The sequence below is a fragment of the Carcharhinus amblyrhynchos genome, chromosome 7 (assembly GCF_965287045.1).
Source record: "Carcharhinus amblyrhynchos chromosome 7, sCarAmb.v2.hapA, whole genome shotgun sequence".
Lineage (NCBI taxonomy): Eukaryota > Metazoa > Chordata > Chondrichthyes > Carcharhiniformes > Carcharhinidae > Carcharhinus > Carcharhinus amblyrhynchos.
Window position 1 is genome coordinate 90,055,210 of NC_137330.1, and position 27,970 is coordinate 90,083,179.

Below are 27,970 nucleotides of genomic sequence, written 5' to 3' on the forward strand. Positions count from 1 at the left end.
GACTCAAAACATCAGTTCTTTTCTCTCCTTACAGATGCTGCCAGACCTGCTGAGATTTTCCAGCATTTTCTCTTTTGATTTAAGGCAATGCCATGCCTTCCTTTTCAAATTAGTTTTTAAATGATGTTCTGATACCAATTATCAGTGCTGCATTTCTCATCTCAGAAATTAAAATGGTAACCTAAAAGGATGGCACAGTGGCTATCACTGCTGCCTCAATGCCAGGGATCCAGGTTCAAGTCCAGCCTTGGGTCAGCGTGTGTATGTGTGTGAAGTTTGCACATTCTCCCTGTCTCTCCATGGGTTTCCTCCAGGTGCTCCGGTTTCCTCCCATAGCCCAAAGATGTGCAGGTTAGGTTGAATGGCCATGCTAAATTACCCCTTAGTGTCAGGAGGATGAAGGCAAATATGTGGTGTTATGGGGATAGAGCCTCGGTGGGATTGACATCAGTGCAGGCTCAATGGGCCAAATGGCCTCTTTCTGTACTGCAGATTTTATAAAAGAATTTCAAAATAAATTGAGTGATTCCTTTAGTGATACTGCGAGTTTATTTTGTGTTTGAATTTTGTGATTTTTTTGTTTTATTCCCTACTTGTTCAGTTATGATCGGTTTCTTGAATATTTTTAACTAATATGAAAATTAAACGACAGCTACAATGAAGTAGTAATATACTGAAGTGTATACCAATCAAAGCTTTTTATTATACATATTTACATAGATTTATGTTTTCAATCAGCAAAAATAATTGTCCCTCTACATGATAAACTATAGATGTAAATTACAAATATCTTGATTAAAGCATTATTTCAAGAATTCACTGAAGGATTGAATATAAAAGTAGGGAGGTCTTGCTGCAGCTGTATAGGGCATTGGTGAGGCCGCAGCTGGAGTACTGTGTGCAGTTTTGGGCGCCGCACCTGCGCAAGGATATTTTGGCCCTGGAGGGAGTGCAGAGGAGGTTTACTAGGCTGATACCGGAGTTGAGGGGGTTGAGCTATGAGGAGAGGCTGAATAAACTAGGCTTGTACTCGTTAGAGTTTAGAAGAATGAGGGGAGATCTCATTGAGACGTATAAGATGATGAATGGGATGGATAGGATAGAGGTGGAGAGACTCTTCCCGCTCAAAAAAGACAGTAGGACTAGGGGGCACAGCCTCAAGATAAAGGGGAGGCGGTTTAGAACGGAGTTGAGGAGGAACTTCTTCACTCAAAGGGTGGTGAATCTCTGGAATTCTCTGCCCTTTGAAGTGATGGAGGCTGCCTCGCTAAATATTTTTAAGAAGCGGGTTGATGGGTTCTTGATAAAAGAGGGGATTAAGGGTTATGGGGAGAGGGCGGGAAAGTGGAACTGAACCACGACAGATCAGCCATGATCTTATTGAATGGCGGGGCAGGCTCGAAGGGCTAGATGGCCTACTCCTGCTCCTATTTCTTATGTTCTTATGTTCTTAAGTATATAGCTAGGATCAGAGACATTAGTTAGTTATTATCATAAATGAGAATTTCATTTTTCTTCCTGTGACCTGGAAACTACACAATCATTTCAAAAAAATGAACGTTTAAACAAATTATATAACGTGATAACTTTCCCATGTTTGAATAAAATCATGCAAAATGCCTTCATACCAAGCTATAAAATTTTAAAATTATATTTTAAAATATTAAGCAGAGATAAAGAGCATAATTTGTTTTTGCAAGTAACTGTTAAATCGAGTGAAAATAAAATCCACGCTATCTATGCACCTGTAGTGGTATTTCTACGTAGGACTGTGATCTTTGATTTGTTTACAATCCATCAATAGTGGAGTAAAAATTACTTCAACAAAAAAAATCATCATTTAGTAATGGTTATTCAAAGAGACTTGTATTGTTCAAAGACTTGTATTGACTTGTACTGTTCCTTCTTCCCGCAATTTATCCTTTTCAAAATCTTTCTTCATCTGCTGCAACAGATTTGGGTTTAACACAACATCCAACGCAGTCATTGCCAGGGCCTTTGCTGTTCGCAGTGTATAATACTGTGCTTCTTTAGATCCTGCAACAATAACAAAGCAGCAAAAGTAAGCACTACTAATGCAAGATTAGAATAATCTATTCATGATTTATACTAGCTTTTATTTGGACTACCATATATACAAAATCTTAAAAATGTGTTTTCAGGTAACTATTTCAATGAAATCATGGCTGGTCCTCAGTGGTGAGGGTGGGCAATGAAAAAAACTGAAAATATTTTGTGACAAAAGAATCGTGTACATGTTATAATACAAAATATGTCACTACGTCACTGAACGTGGAAAATTGTGGCACTTAGGTTCTGTCGTGAAATGCAAATACTTCTAGGCTACTTCAAATGGGTGGGATTAGACTTCAAATGGATAGAGAAATTAGTCTTTCAGTTGTTTACTTTCTATTGCCATCAATACTGTGGAACAATGCGCTTGTTTAAAATCAGTGTCCTAAGCATTTCAATGTTTATTGCAGTTAGTGCCTGCAATTGAGGATGAAATGAATACTAACACCACAGCATAACTTCACAAATTTATTCATAAATCTTTTCGGTGTCAAAGCTTTAGAAACACTATTTTATCTGACTGATTTGGTTTGCCTTTTGGCAGGTCCTAGGCAGAAAGGAAGCAACTTAAATCCAGCATGCTACTTAAGCTCATAGTACACCTTTGTCTTTAGTGTAGAAAAAAAGTTAATCGGTGCAAAAGCATAGATTAAAAATTGGCAGATACAATGCAAAAAATATTAGGGTGGTGACTAAATGCTTGGTTACAGGGAAGTTCTAAAGAGAGTCATGAAGATGGAGAAAGGTGGAGATACCAAGATTGAGAGAGACCATCCTTTGAAAGCACTATCAAACTCAGTTTCTAGTTGTTGGACAAACAAATAGTCATCACATCCTATCAGCTAGGCAAGATAATGGTACATGTTTAATTCCTAGGCCAGAGACATTAACTTGACAACGTTAACCTGTTCTGGATTCATTTGCTCTATTGTCACATGTATTGCTATACAGTGATAAGTATTCTTTCTTGCATGCTATACAAGTAAAGCATACCTTACAAAGAAGGAAAGGACAGAGTGCAGAGTATGGTGTTACAGTCATAGCTAGGGTATAGAAAAAGATCAACTCAATATACATCATCAGTCAATTTGAAAGTCTGATGGCAGCAGGGAAGAAGCTGTTCTTGAGTTGGTTGGTATGTGACCTTGGCCTTTTGTTTTTTGCCTCGCTCTCCTGTCCATAACAAAGCCAGTAAGAAGTCTCACAACACTAGGTTAAAGTCTAACAAGTTTATTTGGTAGCAAACACCATTAGCTTTCGGAGTGCTGCTCCTTCATCAGGTGAGACCTGTTCACAAACAGGGCATATAAAGACACAAACTCATGCTTGGAATGCACATCTTTACAGGTAATCAAGTCTTAAAGGTACAGTGGAGTGAGTGGAGAGAGCATTAAGCACAGGTTAAAGGTATGGTTTCTAGACAGGACAGTTAGTGAGATTTTGCAAGTCAGGCAAGTCTTGGGGGTCACAGATAGTGTGACATGAACCCAAGATCCTGATTGAGGTTGTCCTCATGTATGTGGAACTTGGTTATCAGTTTCTGCTCAGCAACTGAGTTGTCATATGTCGTGAAGGTCACCTTGGAGAACGCTTACCTGAAGATCAGAGGCTGAATGCCCGTGACCGCTGAGGTGTTCCCTAAAAGGAAGAGAACAGTCTTGCCTGGTGATTGTCGAGTGGTGTTCATTCATCCGTTGTTGTAGCGTCTGCATGGTCTCCCAATGTACCAAGCCTCGGGACATCCTTTCCTGCAGCGCATCAGGTAGATAACGTTGGCCAAGTTGCAAGAGTACCTACCGTGTACCTGGTGGATGGTGTTTTCATGTGAGATGATGGCATCCGTGTCAATGATCTGGCACGTCTTGCAGAGTTTGCTGTGGCAGGGTCGAGTGGTGTCGTGGTCACTTCTTCTGAAGGCTGGGTAGTTTACTGTGGACAATAGTCTGTTTGAGGTTGTGCGGTTGTTTGAAGGCAGGAAGTGGGGGTGTGGAATTGGCCTTGGCGAGATGTTCGTCTTCATCAATGATACGTTGAAGGCTCCGGAGGAAATGTTATAGCTTCTCCGCTCCGGGGAAGCATTGGACGATGAAGGGTACTCTGTCTACCGTGTTTGTTTTCTGAGGAGAGTTGGTGCGGTTTTTCACTGTGGCATATCAGATCTGTCGATCGATGAGTCGAGCGCCATATCCTGTTCTTATAAGAGCATCTTTCAACGTCTGGAGGTGTCTGTTGTGATCCTCCTTGGTGATTATTTTCCAAACGTCGCTGGATTCAGGGGAAGTGCCGGAAGATTGGAAGACGGCTAAAGTTACGCCGTTGTTTAAGAAGGGTGGCAGGCAAAAGGCAGGGAATTATAGGCTGGTTAGTTTAATGTCTGTTGTAGGTAAAATGTTAGAATCCATGATCAAGGAGAAAATAGCAAGGCATCTTGAGGAGAATTGTTTGATAGAGCAGACGCAGCACGGTTTCGTTAAGGGGAAGTCGTGTCTGACGAATTTATTGGAGTTCTATGAGGATGTGTCTAGGGCGGTGGATAGAGGAGAGCCGGTGGATGTGGTCTTTCTTGATTTTCAGAAGGCGTTTGACAAGGTGCCTCACAAGAGGTTATTGCAGAAGGTCTGGGGGCATGGAGTTGGGGGTAGGGTGTTAGCGTGGATAGGGGATTGGCTGTCAAATAGGAGGCAGAGAGTGGGGGTCAATGGGTGCCATTCGGATTGGCGATTGGTGACTAGTGGAGTGCCCCGGGGTCAGTGCTGGGGCCTCAGCTATTTACCATTTATATAGATGATCTGGAGGAGGGAACCAAGTGTATGGTGTCGAAATTTGCTGATGACACCAAGATTGGGGGAACGGCAAATTGTGCGGAGGGTGTGGAGAGTCTGCAGAAGGATCTAGATAGGCTGGGCGAATGGGCCAGGAACTGGAAATGGAATTTAATGTTGGCAAATGTGAAGTTGTCCACTTTGGTGGGAATAACGGTAGGAAGGACTATTACTTACATGGCGAAAAACTGCAGCGTGCAACGGTGCAGAGGGACCTCGGGGTCCTTGTGCATGAGTCGCAAAAACCCAGCCTGCAGGTGCAGCAGGTGGTCAGGAAGGCAAATGGGATGCTGGCCTTCATAGCGACAGGGATTGAATATAAAAGTAGGGAGGTCTTGCTGCAGCTGTATAGGGCATTGGTGAGGCTGCAGCTGGAGTACTGTGTGCAGTTTTGGTCGCCGCACTTACGCAAGGATATTCTGGCCTTGGAGGGAGTGCAGAGGAGGTTTACCAGGCTGATACCGGAGATGAGGGGGTTGAACTATGAGGAGAGGTTGAATAAACTAGGCTTGTACTCGTTAGAGTTTAGAAGAATGAGGGGAGATCTCATTGAGACATATAAGATGATGAATGGGATGGATAGGATAGAGGTGGAGAGGCTCTTCCCGCTCAGAAAGGACAGTAGGACTAGAGGGCCTAGTAGCCTCAAGATAAAGGGGGGGCGGTTTAGAACGGAGTTGAGGAGGAACTTTTTCACTCAAAGGGTGGTGAATCTCTGGAATTCTCTGCCCGTTGAAGTGGTGGAGGCTGCCTCGCTAAATATATTTAAGACGCGGGTTGATAGGTTTTTGATAGGCGAGGGGATTAAGGGTTATGGGGAGAGGGCGGGAATGTGGAACTGAGACACGACAGATCAGCCATGATCTTATTGAATGGCGGGGCAGGCTCGAGGGGCTAGATGGCCTACTCCTGCTCCTATTTCTTATGTTCTTACGTTCTTATGAGCAGATCCTGTGTGTGCGGAGGGCTTGTCCATAGGGGATGGCTTCTTTAACGTGGTTAGGGTGGAAGCTGGAGAAGTGGAGCATCGTGAGGTTATCCGTGGACTTGCAGTACAATGAGGTGCTGAGGTGACCGTCCTTAATGATGCGTGTGTCCAAGAACGCAACCGATTCTGGAGAATAGTCCATGGTGAGTCTGATGGTGGGATGGAACTTGGTGTCATCATATAGTTATTTCAGTGAGTCCAAAGGAAGAAAGTGTCATCGATGTATCTAGTGTATAGCATTGGTTGATGGTCCTGTGCAGTGAAGAAGTCTTGTTCGAACCTACGCATGAAGATGTTGGCATATTGAGGTGCGAATTTGGTCCCCATGGTTGTTCCGTGTGTCTGGATGAAGAACTGGTTGTTGAAGGTGAAGACATTGAGGTCCAGGATGAAGCAGATGAGTTATAAAATTGCATTTGGAAACTGGCAGTTGTCAGCATTGAGTACGAAGGCAGTTGCAACAATGCCATCGTCATGGGGGATGCTGGCGTACAGTGCCGAGACATCCATTGTGACGAGGAGAGCTCCTGGTTCAACTGCTCCATGTGTGCTGAGTTTCTGTAGGAAGTCTGTAGTGTCATGACAAAAGCCGGGGTTCTTTGTACAATGGGTTTCAGGATGGCCTTGACATAGGCGGAGAGGTTCTAGCATAGGGTCCCAATGCCCGATACGATGGGACAGTCGGGTGTGTTTGCCTCGTGTATCTTCGGGAGGCAATAGAGATTTCCAATACAGGGAGCACGTGGGATGAGAGAACGAAGGGTGCTCTGAAGGTCCAGATCAAAGGTCTTGATCAGAGTGTTGAGTTGATGGCTCAACTGGGATCTTGGGTTCATGTCACACTATCTGTAACCCCCACAACTTGCAAAATCTCACTAACTGTCCTGTCTGGAGGCAACACATATCTCTTTAACCTGTGCTTAATGTTCTCTCCACTCACATTGTCTGTACGTTTAAGACTTGATTAGTTGTAAAGACTTCTTACTGTGTTTACCCTAGTCCAACGCTGGTATCTCCACATCATAACACAACAAAGCCACTCAGTTGCATCACTAACTTCTCAGGACAACTAGGTAAATGCCAGCTTTGAATATGATACTCACACTTCAATAGTTAATAATGATCAGAATTTCCTGTATTGTAAGCTCTGATCTCAACTATTCTGGATGAGTCATCCCAGGCTATTCTTGCTTAGTGTGCTAGTATGTAGAGAAACTTTGGCAAAACTGGAAGTAGAATGCAAAACTTCATGCATATTCAGTTTTTTGATATAATGGATGAATGACAACAACCGAGCAATTAGCCAAATACCGTGGACACTGGAACAATTGGCACTTTTCATCTTATCCACCATACTTTTGTACTCAGCAAGTATTTGTAAACCAATGCGAGAATACAGTATTTCAAATTACTTACCAGTTGCTTCAGTGTATTCCACTGAGTGATTCAACGCTGATGTTCCAATGTAAAAAAATGGGTGAATTCCAGGAACAACAAAAGAAACATTGCCAAAATCTGTGGAGCCTAAAAAAGCCAAAAAGTAAAGAGATGTATCAACATTTTTTTTATCTAGCTTGCCTCAGTCTTTCAAGTAGTGGTAGGGCATTCAAGAGGGTAATACTCAAATACAATAATGGAATTTAAATTACACAAAAGCAATATAGTGTGTACCTTCAATTTAAATTGAAAAATTGTTTACATTAATTGGATACTATTTTAAAAAAAGTATCTGATGATGGCGAGTTACACACTTCAATATTGAGGCAAGAGGAAAGATTCAGCTTCAAATAGAATCGGTGCACCCCATCTTTCCGCAACATACCATCACTGCTATATAATGATAGTATTCAGCCATTAGTAACTTGTTCGACAATAAGTCAATAGATTTATGCAATACCATCTGGAAACCTGAACTTTAGGATAGATTTAAGGCAGCTACAGCAGTAAGACTGCATATTCTAATCTAATAAATATTACAATTCACAATATCACGTTGATTCATTATACATACTAAAATTATACATTGAATAAAACCTTGTTGGACAAAATGTAAAACAAAAGTTATGAGTCAACAGAAAAAACAAAAATTCAGTTTTATTGCTAAAATATCACTCGACTATTAAATTGTCAACAATTTGAGATGCTGTTCCACAATCACTTCCTTTCACAGTTCCAAAGCAATGTCTGCAACTCAGAACCTTCTAAACTATAATTTTTAGATCTTGGTGCAGCACTTTGAGGGAAACTGCAAAAGGAGATGAGATAACCTTAAAGGAAAAAATAATTTATTTCTGACAGCAACTTTGAACACTGATTTTTAACTTTTTTAGTTCTTTGGTAGGAAATAATTCAAGTAATTATTATATAAAGAGCATGACTACAGCAGAAGTAAGCCTCAAGATGCTAAGTGTTTCAGAACTAATTGTGCACAATTTGTTTAAAAATAGAATGGTTCTTGAAGAAAAAAAAAAGTTTTCAACTGCTCATTCGAAGTTCTTTAAAATTGATCCACAACTCTGACATGTAGGAGTTGGGAGTGAAAGAAAAGGAAGAGCAGAGCATGATCAGAATGAACATTAAGATGACCAGAAAAAAAAAGCATAAAAACTAAAACAAAATGGGGAAAGAAATATAAGCTGCATAAGACATTCCCAAATTGTCAGGCATGGAAATGGTAAAAAAAAACTACCTGATAACGTGTTCTGAATTTTATCATCGGTTATGAATTCCATGCCAAGACTTCTGCCATTCACCTCATACAGATGTTGGAGAGTCTCATTAGGAAGCACGTTATAGAATACATTCTTAGCAAACTCCAGTTCTACCTGAAAGAATAGAATATTAGCATTTGTAAATTATTTGTCCAGAACAGTTAATAAATAGCCAGCTTCTTGGATTCAAAGTATCGAGGCAAATTAAAACATTCACCTATTTCACTAGCAATATGAACAGATGATTTTAAACTGGACTTAAATGTGTTTAGTTCCTATATAACCAGTTACATCAAGATACATATAGGTCCCATCTAATTTGTATTCAGAAATAAGGTACCAATTGTGATTGGCATACAGAAGTTCTATGACAGTTGTACAAGATTAAACAGTTTTAGTCTTTACAAAATTGGCCTAGAAACTTGTGAATATATTCTTCACTTGTGGCATAAATTTAATCTTGTAGAAATAAAATTACTTTAAAAAAAAATATATTATTTAAAACGGCTGTCTAATTGGGATTTCTAACCCAACCTGGCTGCCTTCCCTTTCCAAGCCCACTCTCCCAATTTCCAAGGCTTGCTCAGTTTCGTTATACAAACTCTGTTAGGTTTGAAGGAGAGAGGAGAGAGGAAAAAGGAGAGAGGAGAGAGGAAAAAGGAGAGAGGAGAGAGGAAAAAGGAGAGAGGAGAGAGGAAAAAGGAGAGAGGAGAGAGGAAAAAGGAGAGAGGAGAGAGGAAAAAGGAGAGAGGAGAGAGGAAAAAGGAGAGAGGAAAAAGGAAAGAGGAGAGAGGAAAAAGGAGAGAGGAGAGAGGAAAAAGGAGAGAGGAGAGAGGAAAAAGGAGAGAGGAAAAAGGAGAGAGGAAAAAGGAGAGAGGAGAGAGGAAAAAAGGAGAGAGGAGAGAGGAAAAAGGAGAGAGGAGAGAGGAAAAAGGAGAGAGGAGAGAGGAAAAAGGAGAGAGGAGAGAGGAAAAAGGAGAGAGGAGAGAGGAAAAAGGAGAGAGGAGAGAGGAAAAAGGAGAGAGGAGAGAGGAAAAAGGAGAGAGGAGAGAGGAAAAAGGAGAGAGGAGAGAGGAAAAAGGAGAGAGGAGAGAGGAAAAAGGAGAGAGGAGAGAGGAAAAAGGAGAGAGGAGAGAGGAAAAAGGAGAGAGGAGAGAGGAAAAAGGAGAGAGGAGAGAGGAAAAAGGAGAGAGGAGAGAGGAAAAAGGAGAGAGGAGAGAGGAAAAAGGAGAGAGGAGAGAGGAAAAAGGAGAGAGGAGAGAGGAAAAAGGAGAGAGGAGAGAGGAAAAAGGAGAGAGGAGAGAGGAAAAAGGAGAGAGGAGAGAGGAAAAAGGAGAGAGGAGAGAGGAAAAAGGAGAGAGGAGAGAGGAAAAAGGAGAGAGGAGAGAGGAAAAAGGAGAGAGGAGAGAGGAAAAAGGAGAGAGGAGAGAGGAAAAAGGAGAGAGGAGAGAGGAAAAAGGAGAGAGGAGAGAGGAAAAAGGAGAGAGGAGAGAGGAAAAAGAGAGAGGAGAGAGGAAAAAGGAGAAGAGGAGAGAGGAAGAGAGAGAGAGAGAGAGGAAGGATAGCTGAATGCACAATAGAGGTTGGATACAATAATTACTGCTGGGTCAAAAAACTAAGAATGTGGCTGCAAAATCCAGGCCAATGTCTGTGCAATGTCATCAATAACAAGTGATTCTCTCAGTTTATACAATTATCATGCAGTAACTACCTGGCATCCTGTTGCCAAGCCAGCAGCTTTGAAACACTGTGTTGCTTTTTCACACAGGGTACCCAGGTCCTTGTACTTTGGAGTACGGAGAAAAAACATCAGCTCAGAGTATGATGGAATAATGTTTGGCTTCACTCCTCCATGTTTAATAATACCTTGCAGCAAGACAGCATAATGATCAAGCAGTCAAATAATCATGGAAAGATCATAAACTCTAAAACTCTAAAAACAAATCTTAAAAGTCTGGGGAATTTGTCATATACAGGGAAAATCTGACTTTCCACAAGTTTAAAGTTCACGTTTCTATTTTCATTTTGGGTGTGGATGGAAAATTGGTGGTTATGAACCACATTTTATTTTCTAACCCTGCTTTTCTGATATCTAAGTGAATATTACCCGTGTACTTTTACATGCATCTGTTTAGAGATCAGTTTCTCATAAGAGAATCTGTAGAAGAATTGGAACAATAAACAGATGGTTGCACTAAATCAGCTGCTCCCAATTCCACCGGTCTGTTGTTGATGTACTTTTCTATTAAACAGACCAGGATTAAATGAGTGCTGATGAGAGCAGTTGTTTAGGTTCTTGCACACAAATCTCACTAGCCAGCTAAATATATTTTGAGAGATGGAGTGTAGGAAAATTAACAAGCATCCTTGGTTTAATGCTGTTTTCATAATTAATTACTAAATGTATTGGATGCATGGTGTTTGGGACTTGTGCAAACTTAACACTCCCTTAACACTAGAATAGATAGCATTTAATTATGATACTTCTGCCCTCTAAAAAGCTCTTTAAACAAAGCTGTGGTTGATCTGGAGGGATTTCTTTTTCTTCCATGTTTGTGAAACTATTGAAATATATCTGTCATTGTTTTCTGAATATGACACAGCTACTCAATTTGAAAAAAAATGACAGGGTGATTTTACAAAGACATGATATAACCATACACCCATCATGCATGTTTATGTATGTGTGCGTGGTGTGCTGAAACATTTTGTAATAACTAGAAACGTAGGGGATAGTTTTGAACGTTCAGAACTTCCTCCGGTCAAATTGAAACCTTAGCCACACTGAGTGGGTGTAGCAAAAGTAGAATTGTATCTTTTAAGGCTGAGCAAAATATCTGCAGTGAAAGGTGATATTAAAAAATTGGAAAGCATCACTGGTCTTAAATTTGGAGTGGTCTAGCAACAAATGGTACATAAATTATGCACCAAATGGCCCCCTTCATTGCTACACAATATCTTTGGGTTCTATAGAACAACTATACACGAAGCTTTAACAGAATAGTTTTAGTATAAAGTAACTTCCAATAGTCCAACCTCTTATGAATGTTTCAGGGCACAATTTATGTCTACAGTTGCTCAGTTTACATTGCTGTTTGGAAAGATTGATCCTACATCCACTGGAGTTCAAATGAATGGCAGGTGATCATGCTGAAACACAAGATTCTGAGAGGTAGATGCTGAGAACAAGTTTCCCCTTGAGGGAAGCCTGAGGGGCACGTTTTACTTGATAGAGCAGACGCAGCACAGTTTCGTTAAGGGGAAGTCGTGTCTGACAAATTTATTGGAGTTCTATGAGGATGTGTCTAGGGTGGTGGATAGAGGAGAGCCGGTGGATGTGGTCTTTCTTGATTTTCAGAAGGCGTTTGACAAGGTACCTCACAAGAGGTTATTGCAGAAGGTCAGGGGACATGGAGTTGGGGGTAGGGTGTTAGCGTGGATAGAGGATTGGTTGTCAAATAGGAGGCAGAGAGTGGGGGTTAATGGGTGCTATTCGGATTGGCGGTTGGTGACTAGTGGAGTGCCCCGGGGTCGGTGCTGGGGCCTCAGCTATTTACCATTTATATAGATGATCTGGAGGAGGGAACCGAGTGTATGGTGTCGAAATTTGCTGATGACACCAAGATTGGGGGGACGGCAAATTGCGCGGAGGGTGTGGAGAGTCTGCAGAAGGATCTAGATAGGCTGGGCGAATGGGCCAGGAAATGGCAAATGGAATTTAATGTTGGCAAGTGCGAGGTGGTCCACTTTGGTAGGAAGAATGGTAGGAAGGACTATTACTTACGTGGCGAAAAACTGCAGCAGGCGACGGTGCAGAGGGACCTCGGGGTCCTTGTGCATGAGTCGCAAAACCCCAGCCTGCAGGTGCAGCAGGTGGTCAGGGAGGCTAATGGGATGCTGGCCTTCATAGCGAGGGGGATTGAATATAAAAGTAGGGAGGTCTTGCTGCGGCTGTATAGGGCATTGGTGAGGCCGCAGCTGGAGTACTGTGTGCAGTTTTGGTCGCCGTACTTACGCAAGGATATTTTGGCCTTGGAGGGAGTGCAGAGGAGGTTTACTAGGCTGATACTGGAGTTGAGGGGGTTGAGTTATGAGGAGAGGCTGAATAAACTAGGCTTGTACTCATTAGAGTTTAGAAGAATGAGGGGAGATCTCATTGAGACGTATAAGATGATGAATGGGATGGATAGGATAGAGCTGGAGAGACTCTTCCCGCTCAGAAAGGACAGTAGGACTAGGGGGCACAGCCTCAAGATAAAGGGGGGGGCGGTTTAGAACGGAGTTGAGGAGGAACTTCTTCACTCAAAGGGTGGTGAATCTCTGGAATTCTCTGCCCGTTGAGGTGGTGGAGGCTGCCTCGCTAAATATTTTTAAGATGCAGGTTGATGGGTTTTTAATAAGAGAGGGGATTAAGGGTTATGGGGAGAGGGTGGGAATGTGGAACTGAGCCACGACAGATCAGCCATGATCTTATTGAATGGCGGGGCAGGCTCGAAGGGCTAGATGGCCTACTCCTGCTCCTATTTCTTATGTTCTTATGTTTTAAGTGGCATCTCCCATTTCAGACCACAAGAAATAGGAACAAAAATAGGCCATTCAGCTCTTCAAGACTATATATTTAGTAAGATCATGGTTGATCTACCACACTTAGTCCACTTTTCTGCCTCATCTCCATAATCCTTAATTCCCCAACTGACTAAAAACCTATCGATCTCAGCCTTGAAAATATTCAATGTCTCAACCTCCGTGGCTTCCTGAGGCAAAGAATTCTCCCTCAGAGAAGAAATTCTTCCTCAAATCCATCTTAAATGAGTACCCCTTATTCTGCGACTATGCCCTCTGGTCCTATGCTCTCCTATAAGTGGAAGCATCCTCCCAATTTTTATCCAATCTAACACCTTAAGAATCTCATGTTTCAATCATATCACCTCTCATTCTTCTGAACTCCAAGTACAGACCCAACCTGTTTAATCTTTCCTCATATGGCAATCGTATCCCAGATCATCCTTTTAAACATCCTCTATACTGCTTCCAGTGATATATCTTTCCTTAAAGGGACAAAAACTGTACACAGTTTTCTAAATGTGGCTTCACTAGCAGCTTGTACAGTTGCAGCAATACCCCTTTACTTCAATACTCCAGTCCCCAGGAATAGAAGACAGCATCCCATTTTCCTTCCCTATTATCTTCTGTAGCTGTATGCCAGCTATCTGTGTTTCATAAACAAGAATCCAAAGTCTCTTTGTGTTACAGCTTTCTGCAGTATTTCCATTTAAATAATAAATCACCTTCTCATTCTATCATCTCACATTTTCCCACATATAATTCCATTTGCTAATTTTCTGCCCATTTACTTAACCTGTGAATTCCATTTGCTAATTTTCTACCCACTCAATCTATCAATGTCTCTGTAAACCATTAATATCCTCCTTGCAGTCTACCTTCCCTATCAACTTTGTATCTTCCGCAGATTTGGTGACAGTGCATGCTGTTCCTTCCTCCAAATCATATCTATTGTGAAGAGCTGTGGCCCCAGCACTGATCCTTGTAGCAATCCACTGGTTATGCCCTCCAACTTGAGAAAGACCCCTATTGCTACTTAAGAACATAAGAAATAGGAGCAGCAGTAGGCCATCTAGCCCTTCGAGCCTGCCCCGCCATTCAACAAGATCACAGCTGATCTGAAGTGGCTCAGTTCCACTTTCCCGCTTTCTGTTAGTTAGCCAATGCTCTACCCATGCTGGAAATTACCTCCAACACCATGAGCTCTGACCTTATGTTGTAACCTTTTAGGAAATCCAAGGTTAAGGGGGTTTTGGCAGGAAAGTACATTTAAGATCAGTTAAATAAAGTTCTGGCAGAACAGGCTGGAGTGGCTGAATAACCTACACTGGCTGCTATTTCATATGTTAATGGAACTGGGCATGTTGCAGCAAAAAAATTAGGGAAAACAAATTTTCGTTCAACATTGAGCAAGATTTCACTATTCCTTCTTGGGATATGGTCACTGTTGCTGATCACCCTTAATTGTCCTTGCGAAGACTGAGGTGAGCCACCTTTTTAAAGCACTACATTTCTGGTTATTTGTGTATGACTGCAATGCGGTGAGGGGGCAGAAGGATGGGGAGAATTCCAGGAGAATATAGTCAGAGATCTGCTCTAGGTGGTGTAAGCTATGAGTTTTTTGCGTGACTTTTCACATTTTGATAAACAGTCAGCCGTTCAGGTTTAAATGAGGAATTTTTGACACATGTCATGGAATGCAAAGTTATAGTTTAAAGAGGAACCCATCCATTTGGTTAGTCCCATCAATGTCAGAGGGAGTGGCGGTGGCCACTGCTGGAACCGTAGCTGGTTCCCAGCAGAGCTATTTGCTGAAGTCAGATGGGAAAGTCACAAGGGTCCAATAGGCCTAGGACCCTGTAAAGCAGCACGTTGCCCACCAGCAAAAAGAGCAGACCATTTACAAGGCCTCAACCGGCCCAAAGACGGGGAGGCCATCTGACCTCCCCCACCACACTAATTCCACCAGGCATTATGTTCACCTTCACACCTTCCATCACAGCTTGGGGAGCATAAAATTCTGTCTTAGGCTTTCGTAAAAATGAAAAAGCAAATATTTACCAAAATAAAATTCGAAACCAGCAAGTGCATGGACCAATGTGATTCAACATCCGAAACTACTAACACATTTTTAAAATAATCAACTCACCATGAACTCTCCAATCTGGTCTTAGCTGCTGTCTCAACACTGATAGATTGGTGTAAGCCAAAACTGCAGCATCTAATGCATTTACTCCTTCCCAGGGATAACCAGCAGCATGTGTGGCTTTTCCAAAATACTTCACAGTGACTCTGAAAATACGTAATAAATACAAAAAACACTTACAACTGGGGCAACATTAATAAATTAAGGACCGGGAATGGCAAGAGATAAATGTCTTTAAACCAAACTACTGCCACCTCAAAGAATCATTACAAAATTTGGGGAAGGAACCCCTAGAAAAATGAACCCCTGTTTATAGCAGCTACTTCCATCAAGGGTGACACCAACTGAATTCAGACTTGTTACCAATATAGAAAGTCATACTTTCTGGGTAGATACTGAGTGTCCCTAGCACTGCCACTTATATTTAGCTCAGCTATTTTCACCTGCTTTAGACTCTAGTGCAACAGGGAAATTTTAAATTCTAACAAGGATATTACCTTGTTTTTACATCAGAAATGTAACTATTTTGGGTGAAATGTGCCCAAATTGAATCCTCTTAGGATGAGCCATCAAGTAATCAAATAGTGGATCTTATTTTGTGAAATTTAATATTTAAGGGATAGTGCTACGACAGAAACAGATAATAAAGAGCTGGAAAATAAGAATTAAAGTTTGAAGCCAACATCATATCACAAAAAAAACATACATAGATGGCTATAACTAAGCTTGGACTGAAGCCATAGGAGCTGATTTTAACATGCTAAAGTCAGCACAGACAGGGAAGTGAAGACTGTCACCAGGTTTACCACTAACATTCCAGCCACTGCCATTTTTAAAATTCACTGTAGGTGTTGCTGGCAAGAACAGCATTTATTGTATATCCTTAGTTTCTCTAAAGTGGTGGTGGTAGTTGAACTGAATAGTCTACCAAGTCACTTTCTTGAGCTTTAACCACACGGGTGGGTGAATGAAGTCAAATACAGGCCAGGTTGGTTGAAAACAGTTTTTTTTTAAAGTGTTAAACCGACAGCTTCATAGTCACTTATTTGCATCAGCTTTTTTGTTGATAGTAATTGGATTCAAATTCTCAATCTCTTGGGATTTGAATACATGTTCTCTATCAATTGAAATAATCAGTGCTCCATTGTGTATCTGCAGAATATGCTGGGTGGCCAAGATGAGAATTCTCCGATGTCATACACCCCGCCAGCAAAAACAGAGAATTTCACGCTCAGCCAAATCTCCACTTACTGCAGTGGAACTGGAAAACCCCAGCTACAGGCAAACTGGAATTCTGGCCCCAATCTCCAGCAGTAGGCCCTTTTCATTTGCAAATTAGCATCCAAGAAATGGTTGGAATCCAGATATCAATTGAAGAAATTGAACCCACAAACTACTGACTGTGCCTCACTCCAAAGACTTCTGTGCATCGCTCAATACTGAGGAATACTGCACTGTCAAGCTGCCAAATATTGAATGAGATGATAAACTTCCTGTCCTCCCAATGTGCTATTTAAAGAAGAGTGTGCCTGGAAAACTTATCCCACAACCAAAATCACAAACTGTATGTGTGTATACATATTTTGCAATCAATTTAAAATAAAAGTTGCATTACTATAGTCTATATTTGAGACATGGGGGGTGGGGGTAATCTTACCAAAAGATAGAATGTAGCTTCCACTGATAAAACCGGGGAGGCGGGGCCACAACATGGCAGCAAAACCAGGCTGCCCTGACATTGGGACAGTCTTTAAAGACACCCCGATCATAATAAGAATAGACCTCACCCCCAGCCCACCATACAAGTCTCAGAGGCTCCACTCCCATCCGCAATTGGAGTCAGCACTTCTCTCCCCCTGTGAAGTTGTACGAATGAAGTAATGGCATGATAGGAAAATTGGTCAAGTATTTGTACAACATAAGTAAAACTGACTCCGCATAACCTAAGACGTGAATAAGACCGGAGAAGGTCAAGACCTGATAAGGCTGACTCCACATAACTTAGGGCTGGATGAGTGAGGCAAGATAAGATCAAGATCAGAAATGACAAAGTCATTGGCCTTCTTCTGTTCCATCAAAAGGACAAGATAAAGTTATGACCGATGAGACAAAGAGTTTTAGGAGGTCAGCAAGGTGTACCATGATTTATGTCATTGCTTATGACGCTATTACTAATCGAATTCCTGAAGTCATGTAAACTGATAAGAAAAAGGTGTAACTATTGAACTGATTCTTTATGTTAGCACAGACTTGGGATCAGGATTAGTAAGTTGTAACGACGGCTCTCTGAACTCAAGTTTTTGCCAATACTGCATGCAGTCTTTCAAAAATAAAGATAAGTTGTTTTGTTGGAACAAATTTTGTTGAGTCTCTCTATCGCAATGCAGAAGCAGGAAAAATTTCCACTACAACACCCCGCCCTCCCCCAACCAGTGGCCACTCCCCACAATGGCAATGCAGACATCCCCTCCTCCTCCATCTCATCCCAGAACCAAATCTGAGTGAATCCACCACCCCCCACCATCTTCCTGCAGGAGACCCCCACTGGAGACCACCTCTTGGCATGAGTTGACACTGCCAGGTTGGCACAAGCTAGGGGCATTGCAAAGCCACTGCCTGGCCATGCCCCTCTCCCCTGGGGGAGGGGGGCTACATTTACTTTTACAACCCCACGGAGACTCCCACGACAGGTGCCTGTCCAGGTCAACCTATTGTAAATTACGCTGACGTGACATCACGCCAGCACCCACTGAATATCCGGTGAGGGTGGCAGTTCCGGAGGGAGCGCTCGCTAACGGCATGTATTAAATTGAGCTTCCAGGGGGTCTCACAGCATGTTTCGTACTACTCCACCAGTGAGGGGGCTGGAAGATCAGAACTCAAACTCGCCAGCGCAGATCGTGCTGAGTCTCACTGGATTTTGAGGGCTTGCCATCATTTCAGTGGATGGAGACAGCAGGCTCAAAATCATCCCAGAGTGTGGGATTTTCCAGCCCCTCCCACCAGGGAGATCTTCCGGTCTCACTAAAGTCAACAGAAAACAAATGGCTCGCCGTATTGGTCATGGCAGGGCCAGAAATGGGTGGGTGTCTGGCATTGTACTCAGATTTGAATGCCCATCTGGTTAACACTCCCACTTAAGCACTTAGACTTTTTTTTGAGGAGAATCGCTGTCATTATTTCAATGCTGTTTGTTGGACCTTGTTGAAAGCAATTGACTAGCTTCCTTTTTTTAGTAAACATTATCACAATCACAGAAGGAGACCATTGGCCCGTCATTCTGCACCAGCTCTCCAAACAAGCATTACGGCTTAGAACTATTCCCCTGCGTCTCTGCACATTAGATTATTTGAATACAAACAAATGATCATCTTGTGCCCTCTTGAATATGTCAATTGAAACAGCCTCAACCACACTTCCAGGGAGTGTATTGGGCGGCATGATGGCACAGTGGTTAGCACTGCTGCTTCAAAGCTCCATGGCCCCAGATTCGATTCCCAGCTTGGGTCACTGTCTGTGCAGAGATTGCATGTTCTCTCTGTCTGCGTGGGTTTCCTCCGGCTGCTCCAGTTTCGTCCCACAGTCTAATAGACAGGCTGGTTAGGTGCATTTGCCATGCTAAATTCTCCCTCCATGTACTCGAACAGGCACTGGAGTGTGGTGACTAGGGGATTTTCACAGCAACTTCATTGCAGTATTAATGTAATCTTACTTGTGACTAATAAATAAACTACTTTTTCCCAGACTTAAAAGAACTTGCTGTGTAATAAAGTTCTCATATCACATTTGCTTCTTTACAAAAGAATTTAAATCTATGCCCTCTTGTTCATGATCCTTTATCGAGCAGGAACAGGATCTCACCATCTCTGTCCAGCCCCTCATGATTTTGAACATCTCTATCAAATCTCTTCTTAGTCTTTTCTTCTCCAAGAAGAATCACAACTTCTCCATTCTATCCTCACAACTGAAGTTTCTCATTCTTGTAAAACTGTTCTGCACTCCCTCCAATGCATTCACATCCTTCCTATAGTGTGGTGCCTAAGATTGTACACAATACTCTAGCTAAAGTCTAACTAGTATCATATATAAATTCAGCTTAACCTTCTTGCTTTTGTACTCTGCCCTTATGAATAAGGGCCAGAATGCAATGCTTCTTTAACTGCTCTCACTATTTGCCCTGCCATCTTCAATGATCTATGCACATATACTCACCAACTTTTACAAATGGTCCATAGAAAGGATTGGTATGGCTCCTGCTCTGCCCAAGACTGCAAGGACCTGCAAAACGTCATGAGCACAGTCTAATACATCAAGCAAACCAGCCTGCCATCCACTAACTCTGTCTACACTTCCCGCTGTCTCAGCAAAGCAGCCAGCATAATTAAGGACCCTACGCACCCTGGACATGGTCTCTTCCACCTTCTTCCACTGGGGAAAAGATACAAAAATCTGAGGTCACATACCATCCATTAACTCTGTCTACACTTCCTGCTGTCTCGGCAAAGCAGCCAGCAAAACTAAGGACCCCACTCACCTCCGACATACTCTCTTCCACCTTCATCTGTCGGGAAAAAGATACAAAGGTCTGACATCACATACCAACCCACTCGAGAACAGCTTCTTCCCTGCTGCTGTCAGACTTTTGAATGGACTTACCTTGCATTAAGTTGATCTCTTTCTACACCCTAGCTATGACTGTAACACTACATTCTGCACTCTCTCGTTTCCTTCTCTATAAAATGGTATGTTTTCTCTCTATAGTGCGCAAGAGACAATACTTTTCACCGTATGTTAATACATGTGACAATAATAAATAAAATCAACACCCAGGCCCTTCTATTCCTGCACCCATGTCAGAATTTTACCCCATATTTTATACTCTCTATCCATGTTCTTCCTACCAAAATGCATTACCTCACATTTCTCCACTTTGAACTTCATCTTCCACCTATCTGCCCATTCCACCAACTTTTGAAGTTCTACACTGTCTTCTTTACAGCTTATATGTTTTGAATCATCCACAAACTATGAAATTGTCCCCTGTACATCAAGATTTAGACCAATAAATGTACATCAGGAAAGCAAGTCCCAATATCAACCCCTAGGGAACACTACTACAAACATTCCTCCAGCCCAAAGAATATCAAGTCAGTGACATTGCATCCAGAAGTATTAATTGGCCAAAGTGTGTTTCAGGGTGTTTTGAGGACTTGAAATGTGCAACATAAACTTTCCCTTTTTTGCCCCCCCTCAAGAAAAAAAAGTATAAAGCAATTTAGATTAAAAAAAAATCACAGTGGAAAAGTTCTTTTTGAATATCCAATTTTTTTTGGAAAGATTAGCTAAATCAGGGAAGGAAAAAAATTTTGAATAAAACTGCTGAAGATCAATCTTAAAATTGCTGCAAATTTAGAAAAGCAGCCCATATTCTGTTCGTCATTGTTCATGCATATATTTTTCATTTCTTAAAAATCAAAGGAATACCGCAGGATTAATGGGAAAAATGTTCTGATGGTTTATACAGTCTCATTCAGAACGAACTGGAAAGAATAATCAATTACGTACTCATTTAAAGCCAGATCAGGTAGGTGAGAAGCATCCTCTTGTGAAGGGTGGGCCATAAGTACAAAATCCAGATCATTAAATACACCAACTTGAATGAGATCAATCTTTCCTCCACCAGCCTCTTCAGCTGGCGTTCCAATCACTGAAACCTAAATTAAAATGGTGGGGGTGAAAGAAATGAGAGATGGATAAAGAAACAATAAAATTCAGATTATCTTATGCATTTGGTTGAGAAATAACCATTTGGAAATACCTTCAGCAACTTAAACAGCAAATGACAAACAGGGAACGATCTTACTCGCTGTTCATGGCATGCTCCTGCCGCAATGAGATTGGAGAATTTGGCAGCTAGCCAAATCTCTGCTCACTGCAGTGGGATGGGGAAATGCCACCTGCATGAATGGTGGTAACATTGCAATCATATTGTCCAATTTTGCGAACTAAAGACTCTGCAATGTAGATTTTGGGGGTATTTTCTGACCTCGCCGCAGCGCGTTTCCCAGGGCAGCTGGCAGTGCACTGTTTGCCGTTCGTGGGAATCTTCTGGTCACGTCACTGCCTATGGGATTTCCTACTGAATCCACCCTACACTGCTGGGAAACCCACGGTGTAGAGGCGTGAAATCTGCAGGTCCAGAAAATCCCGCCGAAGTGAACAGCCAGGAAATGCCAACCATTTTATGTTTACCTACCACATGAACTATTAGTAAAATTACATTTTCCTATATTGTTGGTGATCTGATACATCACTACATTATGTGCAAAAAACACATTACCTTATCCATTTCAACAGACTCAATATGATCATGATGACTTGTTACTGATGATCCGTTTGGCCATTTGAAGACCTATAAGCTCTATCAATTCTCAGGCCTGTCCTTTCAAAAGGAAAGCATTTTTTTGGAAAATAAATTTTGAAAAAGAAATTATGGTAAAAGAATGCCTCCAATTAAAGCACAGCTTGCAATTTGTTGACCAATGTGGTGGTGGTGGCAGTGGTGGTGGTGGAGGGGGATGGAGAGGGAGAAAAAGAGAGTGTGTAACCTCAGATGATCTAGTCTGAAAGGTGGCAGTATCAATTACACAGTTTTGCCTTTGCAGCAGCTTATTCAAGTGCAATATGATTCATCAACTTTGCAAGGATAGTAAGTCTTGATTAACAAAGCATGAAATTCTTAGGCAATGGTTAGTAGGCAAAACAGGAACATTGAGTTGGTGAATCAGCCACACACTGGCTTGGCCATAACCTGTCAGAATCGCTGTGTCTTCCACCACCAGCTGGCTGACCTGTGGTGCATGCGGCGGTGGGGAGAAAGACAGAGAATTTTGTTTCTGTCACGAGTATGGAGAGCTTGGACTCAAACCTACCAGACTATAAAATAACATTCTACATAATTCTTCAAAAACACAAATTTTCATGTCTATATTGATGTTGATCTCACACAATTGTTACATAGAAATGCAGAAAAAAGGAGTAGGCCATTTGGCTCTTCGAGCCTGCTCTGCCATTAATCATGATAGAGTCATGGAATATTACAACACAGTTCAGTCTGTGTGGGCCATCAAGTGCCTAACTATTCTAATCCCATTTTCCAGCACTTGGCCCACAATATGCTATGGCATTTCAACTGCTCATCCAAATGCTTCTTAAGTGTGAGGGTTCCCACTTCAACCTTTCTGGCAATGAGTTCTAGGTTCCCACCACTCTCTGGGTGAAAAAGCTTTTCTTCACATCTCCTATAAACCTCCTGCCTCTTACCTTAAATCCATGCCCCATGGTTACTGACCTTTCTAAGGGGAAAAGTCCCTTCCTGTTCACTGTATCAATGTCCCACAATTTTATCCACCTCAGTCAGGTTCCCCCTCAGCTGTCTGCTCCAAGGAAGGCATCCACAATCTATCTTGTTTCTGTTGGTAGCCGAAATGCTCCAGCCCAGGCAGTATCTGGATAAATCTCTTCTGCACCTTCTCTATTGCAACCACTTCCTTTCTATACTGTGGCAATCAGAATTACACAATGTTCCAGGTGTGACCTAATCATAATATCACTGCTCTTATATTCAATAACTTGGTTAAAGGCAAGAATCCTATATGTCTTCTTAACCACCTTATCGACTTATCCTGCTGTCTTGAGAGTTCTATGGACATGCATAACAAGGTGCCACTGATTCCGTGCAACTATCTAGGATGTAATCATTTATTCCCTTGTCTTAGTAGTCTTCTCAAAATGCATTACATCACTTTTCAGGATTAAATTTCATTTACCACTGTTTTGCCCACCTCATCAGCCTATTATTGTCCTGTAATGTAAGGCTTTGCTCCCCACTAATTACCACCATCAGTTTTTGTGTTAGCCAACGTAGTAGCCTGATCCTGCATTCCCGATGCCGCTTCATCCGTAGTCTCATCTTTGTTACACTCTAGGGTCACATTGGAAAATAAGTTAGGAAGCATTGGTCTACTCTGAAACCTAATGTATGGCAACAGTAGTAATCTCATCCAATTCTCTCTTCCACCCTCTTCCGTCAGGAAAAAGGATACAAAAGTCTGAGGTCACATACCAACCGGCTCAAGAACAGCTTCTTCCTTGCTGCTGTCAGGCTTTTGAATGGACTTATCTTGCATTAAGTTGGTCTTTCTCTACACCCTAGCTATGAGTGTAACACTACATTCTGCACTCTCTTGTTTCCTTCTCTACGAACAGCATGCTTTGTCTGTATAGCACAAAAGAAACAATACTTTTCACTGTATGTTAATACATAAGAACATAAGAAATAGGAGCAGGAGTAGGCCATCTAGCCCCTCGAGCCTGCCCCGCCATTCAATAAGATCATGGCTGATCTGTCGTGGCTCAGTTCCACATTCCTGCCCTCTCCCCATAACCCTTAATCCCCTCGCTTATCAAAAACCCATCAACCCGCATCTTAAAAATATTTAGCGAGGCAGCCTCCACCACTTCAACGGGCAGAGAATTCCAGAGATTCACCACCCTTTGAGTGAAGAAGTTCCTCCTCAACAACTCCGTTCTAAACCGCCCCCCCTTTATCTTGAGGCTGTGCCCCCTAGTCCTACTGTCCTTTCTGAGCGGGAAGAGTCTCCCCACCTCTATCCTATCCATCCCATTCATCATCTTATATGTGACAATAATAAATGAAAACAAAGGTGTAGTCAGAGGCATGATTTGCCTGCAACCAACTGCCAAGCTTCACTGATTCGTCAGGCACTACGTTAGCAAATGTCCAATCCATCGCCACAATTTTGAGAGAACATCCAATTTAATTGCGACAATAATCCAAACAAGAAGTAAATGCTGAAAAAATGCACAGTAAGCACTTTGGTCTCTGAAATAGCATAGAGCATAAGAACATAATAGGAGCAGGACTAGGCCATATAGCCCCTCGAGCCTGCACCACCATTCAATAAGATCATGGCTGATCTGAAGTGGCTCAGTTCCACTTTCCCGCTTTTTCCCCATAACCCTCAATCCCCTTGCCTCCCAAAAACCTATCTACCCGCGTCTTAAATATAATTAGCGAGGTAGCCTCCACCACTTCAACGGGCAGAGAATTCCAGAGATTCTCCGCCCTTTGAGTGAAGAAGTTCCTCCTCAACTCCATTCTAAACCGCCCCCCCTTATCTTGAGGCTGTGCCCTCTAGTCCTGCTGTCCTTTCTGAGCGGGAAGAACCTCTCAACCTCTACCTTATCCATCCCCTTCATCATCCTATATATCTCAATAAGAACCCCCCCTCATCCTTCTAAACTCCAACAAATACAAGCCCAGTCTATTCAGCCTCTCTTCATAGTTCAACCCCCTCAACTCCGGTATCAGCCTAGTAAACCTCCTCTGCACTCCCTCCAAGGCCAAAATATCCTTGTGCAAGTGCGGCGACCAAAACTGCACACAATACTTCAGCTGCGGCCTCACTAGTGCCCTGTACAGTTGCAGCAAGACCTCCCTACTTTTATATTCAATCCCCGTCGCTATGAAGGCCAGCATCCCATTTGCCTTCCTGATCACCAGCTGCACCTGTAGGCTGGGTTTTTGCGACTCATGCACAAGGACCCCCAGGTCCCTCTGCACCGTAGCATGCTGCAGCTTTTCGCCCTTTAAATAATAGTCCCTCCTACTATTATTCCTGCCAAAGTGGATTGCCAATATTGTATTCCATCTGCCAGGTCCTCGCCCACTCGCTTAGCCTATCTAGATCCCTCTGCAGACTTTCTGCACCCTCCACACAATTTGCTTTTCCACTTACCTTTGTGTCATCAGCAAATTTCGACACCCTACACTCAGCTCCCTCCTCCAGATCATCTATATAAATGGTAAATAGCTGAGGCCCCAGCACCGACCCCGGGGCACTCCACTAGTCACCAACCGCCAATCCGAATAGCACCCATTAACCCCCACTCTCTGCCTCCTATTTGACAACCAATCCTCTATCCACGCTAACACCTTACCCCCAACTCCATGCCCCCTAACCTTCTGTAACAACCTTTTGTGTGGCACCTTATCAAACGCCTTCTGAAAATCGAGAAACACCACATCCACCGGTTCCCCTCCATCCACCGCACTAGACACATCCTCGTAGAATTCCAATAAATTTGTCAGACACGACTTCCCCTTAATGAATCCGTGCTGCGTCTGCTCTATCAAACAATTCTTCTCAAGGTGCCTCGCTATTTCTTCTTTGATGATGAATTCAAGCATTTTTCCCACAACAGACGTTAAACTAACCGGCCTATAATTTCCTGCTTTTTGCCTGCTACCCTTTTTTAAACAGCGACGTAACATTAGCCATTTTCCAATCTTCTGGCACTTCCCCGGAATCTGGCGAGGTTTGGAAAATAATCACTAAGGCTTCCACTATCACTTGTGCCATTTCCTTCAGAAGCCTGGAATGCATTCCATCCGGTCCTAGGGACTTGTCCACCATCAGTCCCGCTAGTCTATCGAGCACTACCTCTCTAGTGACAGTGATCGCATTCAGACCCTCAACTCCTACCATCCTTCTATCTTTAATACCCGGCAAACTATTCACGTCTTCCTCCGTGAAGACCGAAGCAAAAAACTTACTTAAGGCCTCAGCCATTTCCTCATCCCCCACCACTAAATCCCCCCTCTCATCCTCTAAGGGTCCAACATTCACCCTAGCCAGCCTCCTCCTCTTTATATATTTATAAAAACCCTTACTATCCTTTTTTATATTTAGTACTAGTTTACTTCATAGCCTATCCTTCCTTTCTTTATCAACTTCTTCGTCATTCTTTGTTGATTTTTAAACCTCTCCCAATCCTCTACTCGCCCGCTACTTTTAGCCACTCTAAATGCATCAGCTTTTAATTTAATACTCTCCTTTATTTCCCTCGTTAACCACGGTTGATTATCCCTTCTCCTACGATCCTTCTTTACCATTGGAATAAATTTCTGCTGAGCACTACAGGTTACTCATTCACTAAACGACTAACAGGTCATTCATTCACCAAATCTGGCAAAGGCAAAGGCAATCTAATTCCAAAGGTTAATCTTCTTCTGATTCATATGTGATTTATTACTGTTTTTTTATATATTGGATTAGTGAAAAGTATTGTTTCTTGCACGCTATACAGACAAAGCATACCGTTCACAGAGAAGGCAAGGTGCTGAATGTAGTGTTACACCCATAGCTAGGGTGTAGAGAATGATTAGCTTCGACCCGAAGTCCGTTAAACAGTCTAATGGCAGCAGAGAAAAAGCTGTTCTTGAGTGGGTTGGTTGACGATCTCAGACTTTTGCCCTGGGTGCTGCTCAGCTCTTGCCACCTTTATTTCAGGTTTCACCAGAACAAACACATACTATTGACAAATCTTTATTGAAGCAACACGTTAGCAATCTTACCCTAACTTTCAGGTCAGGTAGCGTCTCCAGGGCTGCCTTCAGCGCCAGAGAAGAAGCGACGCCCACCTCGGCGATCAGGTTGTGCCCGCAGGCGTGCCCGATCTCGGGCAGGGCATCGTACTCGCACAGGACGCCCACGGTCAGACCTCCCTCCGGGCCCCAGTCCGCCCGGAAAGCCGTGTCCAGGTGGTACTGAGGCTTCACCTGCCAGCCGCCCTCAGCCTGGAAAAAGCTGCAGAGGGCATCGTGAGCCCGCCGCTCCTGGTAAGCCAACTCCGGCTGACTCCAGATCTGGTGGCTCAGGGCGGACAACTTACCGGCAGCCCCCTCCACGACCTGGGACAGCAGTGCCTTCAAGCCAGCCAGCTCTCCCGACCCCATCACCACACACCAGCCTCACTTCCAACACACTCCAGCTGCACTCTTCACTCTGCCCACTCCAGCCTGAGCTTCAGATCACCACTCACTCAACACAGTGCGCACACCCTCTCCACCAATCAGCATCCACCTCGTACTCGGGGCGGGGCTCCATCCATTCTCTCCGCCAATCAGCATCGATCTCGGGGCGGGGCTCCAGCCAGCCTCCCCGCCAATCGGCATCCAGCTCGTGATTGGGGCGGGGCTCCATCCAGCCTCTTCACCAGTCAGCATCGACCTTGTGCTCAGGGCGGGGTTTCAGCCAGCCTCTCCACCAATCAACATCGACATGCTCGGGGCGGGGCTCCATCCAGGCTCCACCCGATCAGCAGCTGTGTCAGATTGGAGGCCAGGCCAGGCGAGGCGAGGGGAATGTGCTCCAGTGTTCCGTCCCAGTACGTGGAGATGCCGGTGTTGGATTGGGGTGGGTACAGTTAGAAGTCTCGCAACACCATAAGAAATAGAAGAATGAGGGGAGATCTCATTGAGACATATAAGATAATGAATGGGATGGATAGGATAGAGGTGGAGAGGCTCTTCCCGCTCAGAAAGGACAGTAGGACTGAAGGGCACAGCCTCAAGATAAAGGGGGGGGGGGCGGTTTAGAACGGAGTTGAAGAGGAACTTCTTCACTCAAAGGGTGGTGAATCTCTGGAATTCTCTGCCCGTTGGTGGTGGAGGCTGCCTCGCTCAATATTTTTAAGATGCGGGTTGATGGGTTTTTGATAGGCGAGGGGATTAAGGGTTATGGGGAGAGGGCGGATATGTGGAACTGAGCCACGACAGATCAGCCATGATCTTATTGAATGG

General features: G+C 43.1%; 1 protein-coding gene across 1 annotated transcript; it reads right to left on the reverse strand.

Annotated features, from left to right (window-relative positions):
* Nucleotides 1-1,455: 1,455 nt before the first annotated feature.
* On the reverse strand, nt 1,456-27,165 carry LOC145345121 (peptidase M20 domain-containing protein 2-like). The gene is made up of 7 exons (XM_080192769.1): nt 26,744-27,165; nt 20,869-21,017; nt 15,307-15,449; nt 10,306-10,460; nt 8,573-8,708; nt 7,300-7,407; nt 1,456-2,037 (listed from the first exon to the last, which is right to left on the reverse strand). Exons 1-7 carry the CDS (start codon nt 27,122-27,124, stop codon nt 1,874-1,876), a joined length of 1,236 nt encoding a protein of 411 aa, XP_080048895.1. The 5' UTR covers nt 27,125-27,165; the 3' UTR covers nt 1,456-1,873.
* Nucleotides 27,166-27,970: the final 805 nt, after the last annotated feature.

Excerpts from the sequence above, each read along its gene's own strand:
- LOC145345121 (XM_080192769.1), bottom strand. The coding sequence starts at position 27,124 with ATGGGGTCGGGAGAGCTGGCTGGCTTGAAGGCACTGCTGTCCCAGGTC. Across the intron at positions 15,450-20,868 it reads CCTGATCTGGCTTTAAATGA|AGTCACTGTGAAGTATTTTG; the intron begins GTACGTAATTGA and ends ACGTATTTTCAG. Across the intron at positions 10,461-15,306 it reads ACCAGATTGGAGAGTTCATG|GTATTATTAAACATGGAGGA; the intron begins GTGAGTTGATTA and ends TCTTGCTGCAAG.